This window comes from Gekko japonicus, unplaced genomic scaffold (assembly GCF_001447785.1).
Source record: "Gekko japonicus isolate JY-2015 unplaced genomic scaffold, Gekko_japonicus_V1.1 scaffold3416, whole genome shotgun sequence".
In the NCBI taxonomy this organism is placed as follows: Eukaryota; Metazoa; Chordata; class Lepidosauria; order Squamata; family Gekkonidae; genus Gekko; species Gekko japonicus.
This window is the reverse complement of record NW_015162581.1, coordinates 12,141-15,965: the sequence shown is the minus strand read 5'-3', so window position 1 is coordinate 15,965 and position 3,825 is coordinate 12,141. Positions and strand designations below refer to the sequence as shown.

The window sequence follows — 3,825 nt, the reverse complement described above, 5'->3', positions numbered from 1 at the left end:
GAACCGTGGGAGCGCTTTCGGTTCCCAGCTTTGGCTCAAACGGCCTGGGGCTCCTTCTCCCGCGCGGGGGAATATGGCTAATTGGCCTAAGGAAGGGGGGTGTGTGCATACAAATACCCTATATCCCATTATGCTTGTAGGGGCGACGCCATTCTTAACAGTGCCTTTGTTACAGCATCTATAGCTCTGCAATAAAGTATAACCTTTCTGATAAGCGTGTACTCCGCTGTTGGCTGTGGAACCTGACACACAGAAAGATTGCCCGAGGTAGGCCAAGCGTGCCAGGGAGGGGTGGGGGACCTGGTGCAGCTGAAGCAAAGGCTCATGGGCACGGCCGTCCCAGATGCCTGGAAGGAACGGAAGCACCACAAAAAACTAGTCCTCCTGAGCAGTGTTCCCTCTAAGCTGAGTTAGTGTGAGCTAGTGCACAGTTTTTTAGTCTCCAGCTCACATATTTTTGTCTTAGCTCAGGAAAGAGGGCTCCAGAGCAAACTGATTTATGCAGTAGCCAAATCGCCGACTCACAACTTTAATCCTGCTAGCTCACAAGGAAGAATTTTTGCTCACAGGACTCCACGGCTTAGAGGGAACATTGCTCCTGAGAGCCGGGTGTGTGTGTGCCTTTAGACTTGCTTTTCACTTACGGCGGCAGCAGCAAACCCCCCCCCCCATGTCAAACTGCGTTTGGGACTGAGGGGACTTATCAAGGCCATTCAGGATGTGGCACCGATCGGGTTCTGTTGTGCGAAATCAAATCCCCGAGGCTAACATGAGCTCCTCCTCCACAGCGGCAGTGGCCACCGCCACCCTACGGGCCCCAGGCCAGCCTCATGCCCTCAGGAGGGCCCAAAGGCACAATGGGGCCGGCCAGCCAGCCAGCCTCAGCTGATGATTCCCAACATCTGCTCACCAGCGGTTATTTCCTTACCCCCGCAGGGTGGCATTTCCAGCCATTAGTCCACGGATGGCCCAGCCCTTCCTAGTGTCTGCTGCAAGGGGGAGGGGGGGTTGGCACCCCCAGCGGCAGAACTGCAGAGCACTTCCATGGCCCTTTGTGCTTGGCAAGATTTCCCAAGTCTGCAGGATCCATCAAGCATTCCCCACAAGGCCTGGGCCTCTATTCAGCATTAAACGATGCTGAAGCCTTTTATCAATTCATGCCCAGCCCTGGCTCCCCGTCGCCGAAGAATTATGTGCCCGTTTCCTCCCCCCCGCCGCCAGGGGCTCCGCTTGCAGCCCAAGGAAGAAATGCCCCTTTCTCTTCCCCAGACAGAGGAGTCTTTCTGCCGCCACCCAAGGAGCCACTGGCCATTCAGACACAGCTGCAGCAGCGCACAACAGAGCCCTTCACGCAACTCGACAAAGCCAGCAAGAGACTCGTGCCAAGGGACGGGCTGGGCCATGCCAACCGCCAGGCTGCCAAGTTAACGGAGGCAGAGCAAGGGGCTCCAAGCGTCCCTTTCCCATTGGGAGCGTTTCTCTCCAGCAACATCCCGGTGGACCAAGCGCTGGAGCCCCGCGCCCAGGCCCAAGCGTGGCGGGGTCTTCCGGCAGGTGGGAAGACACGAGAAAGGTCGGGGTGTTTTGAAAAACCAAACACACAATGTGGAAAGCACCGAAGAGGGCCAGAGGGACCCAAGTTTGGTTTGGAACACACGCTCCAGAGACCTGACCAAAGTCAGTCCCCCCCCCAGGGGCCAGCCAGAAAGCCCATCCGAGCGGAGCCGTCTCCAGGAACAGGCCTCCCACATCCGGAGCGGAGCCGTCTCCACGAACAGGCCTCCCAGGGAGGAGGAGGCCGAGCCCAGGACCCCGGGCAGGCAGGCCACCTCACCCTCCTGCTCTTCCCTGGCCGCACCCGGGCCCTCCAAGCCCCTCCGATAACCCTTCTCCAGTGTTCCCTCTAAGCTGAGTTGGCGTGAGCTAGCTCACTGTTTTTTAGCCTCTAGCTCACACATTTTTGTCTTCGCTCAGGAAGGAGGGCTCCAGAGCAAACTAATTTTTGCAGTAGCCGAAGCAGAAGGTAAGCCTATTTTGTGCCAGTTACCAGTGTTCCCTCTAAGCTGAGTTGGCGTGAGCTAGCTCACTGTTTTTTAGCCTCTAGCTCACACATTTTTGTCTTCGCTCAGGAAGGAGGGCTCCAGAGCAAACTAATTTTTGCAGTAGCCAAATCGCTCGCTCACAGCTTTAATGCCAGTGGCTCACAAAGTAGAACTTTTGCTCACAAGACTCCGCAGCTTAGAGGGAACATTGCGCCTCCCCCCCAAAAAAAAGTATTCCTCCTCAGGTGCAAGCAGGAAACCATCCCACCACCAGCTATGAAGGTGCCACGTCCCTGAGAGAGAGCGGGGACCAGCGTCATGTGCCACAAAAGAGAGACGACCACAAGGGTTAGGCAGGGCTCAGCCCCAGAACCGGTTTTTAGCACCAAGATCTGGCTCTGGAAGATGTGAAGTTCGGACCAAAGCAAAGAGTTTCGTTGGTGCCAGCACTCTCCGGGACAGAGCCCAAGCCTCTCAGTGCCAGGGCTTAAACCCAGCCACGTGCAAAGAAGGGGCGCTTCTCAGACTGTGGGAAGAAGGTCCGCAGGCCAGAGGATGTGATTTGGGGAGGGGGGAGCCATGCAAGAAATATACTGCAAATGCAATGGCTGCGGGTAAGAGGGTACCTGACCGTCCTTTGTGGGGGTAGAGAGGAAAAAGTGGATACTTAACGTTTTGCTAAATACTCCAAGGTAGGTGTGCTTTTGAGCATGTGCCAAGTGCACTCCCGCAACGAAGTAAGCCCAATCAGTCTGGTCCAACCCCTTCGCTTCCTACTTTTTGAGCAGTGGCGAATGGAGAGTGGAGCGTTCCGGGTCCTCGGTGGCTGGGTTTCTCTCGAGTCAAATGACAGAACTTCTCAAGCTCTGACGGGCAGAAGTCACCCACCAGCAGTGTTCCCTCTAAGCTGCATCAGTGCGAGCTCAGTTTTTTAGCCTCGGGCTCAGGCGTTTTTGTCTCAGCCCAGGAAGGAGGGGGCTCCAGAGCCAACAAGTTTCTGCAGCAGCCCAATCGGCTTGCTCACAGCTTTCATGCCGGGAGCTCACAAAGTGGATTTTTTGCTCACCAGACTCCAGGGCTTAGAGGGCGCCTTGCCCCACAAGTCGGTTCCGACTCCCACCCGCCAAGGCACTCGCCCCCCAGGCAGTGTTCCCTCTAAGCTGAGTTAGTGTGAGCTAGCTCAGTTTTTTAGCCTCTGGCTCACAGATTTTTGTCTTCGCTCAGGAAGGGATGGCTCCAGAGCAGTTTTCCCTCTAAGCTGAGTTAGTGTGAGCCAGCTCACAGCTTTTTAGCCTATAGCTCACACATTTTTGTCTTAGCTCAGGAAGGAGGGCTCTAGAGCAAACTGATTTATGCAGTATCCAAATGCCTCGCTCACCACTTTAATGCCAGCGGCTCACAAAGTAGAATTTTTGCTCACAAGACTCTGCAGCTTAGAGGGAACATTGCTCCAAAGTAAACCAATTCATGCAGCAGCCAAATCGCCTGCTCACCACTTTCATGCCAGGAGCTCACCAAGTAGGATTTTTGCTCACAGGACCCCACCGCTTAGAGGGAGCCTTGCCCCCAGGTCTCCCGCCCCGACCCACACCCGTGCAGCAGGCGCCGCCTTACCTGAGGTGTCCCACATATTCAGCTCGATCCGCTGCTTGTCGATCTCAAAACTGGCCGTGTAGTTCTCAAACACGGTGGGGGCATAGCTCTGCGGGGGGGGGAGAGAGAGAGGGAGGCCTGAAACTCGGGGCGGGGGGGGAGAGAAAGCACCGGCTGCCCTCCCTTGCCA

General features: G+C 56.0%; 1 protein-coding gene across 1 annotated transcript in view; it reads right to left on the bottom strand.

The window, feature by feature from the left end:
• RND2 (Rho family GTPase 2) overlaps nucleotides 1–3,744 on the bottom strand; it is a gene marked incomplete at its 5' end in the record, with an annotated part of 31,923 nt that extends 28,179 nt beyond the window's left edge. Inside the window, one exon of the mRNA XM_015406452.1 lies at nucleotides 3,657–3,744. Within this exon, the coding sequence (XP_015261938.1) occupies nucleotides 3,657–3,744 (88 nt within the window). The remainder of the gene's footprint in view (nucleotides 1–3,656) is intronic.
• Nucleotides 3,745–3,825: the final 81 nt, after the last annotated feature.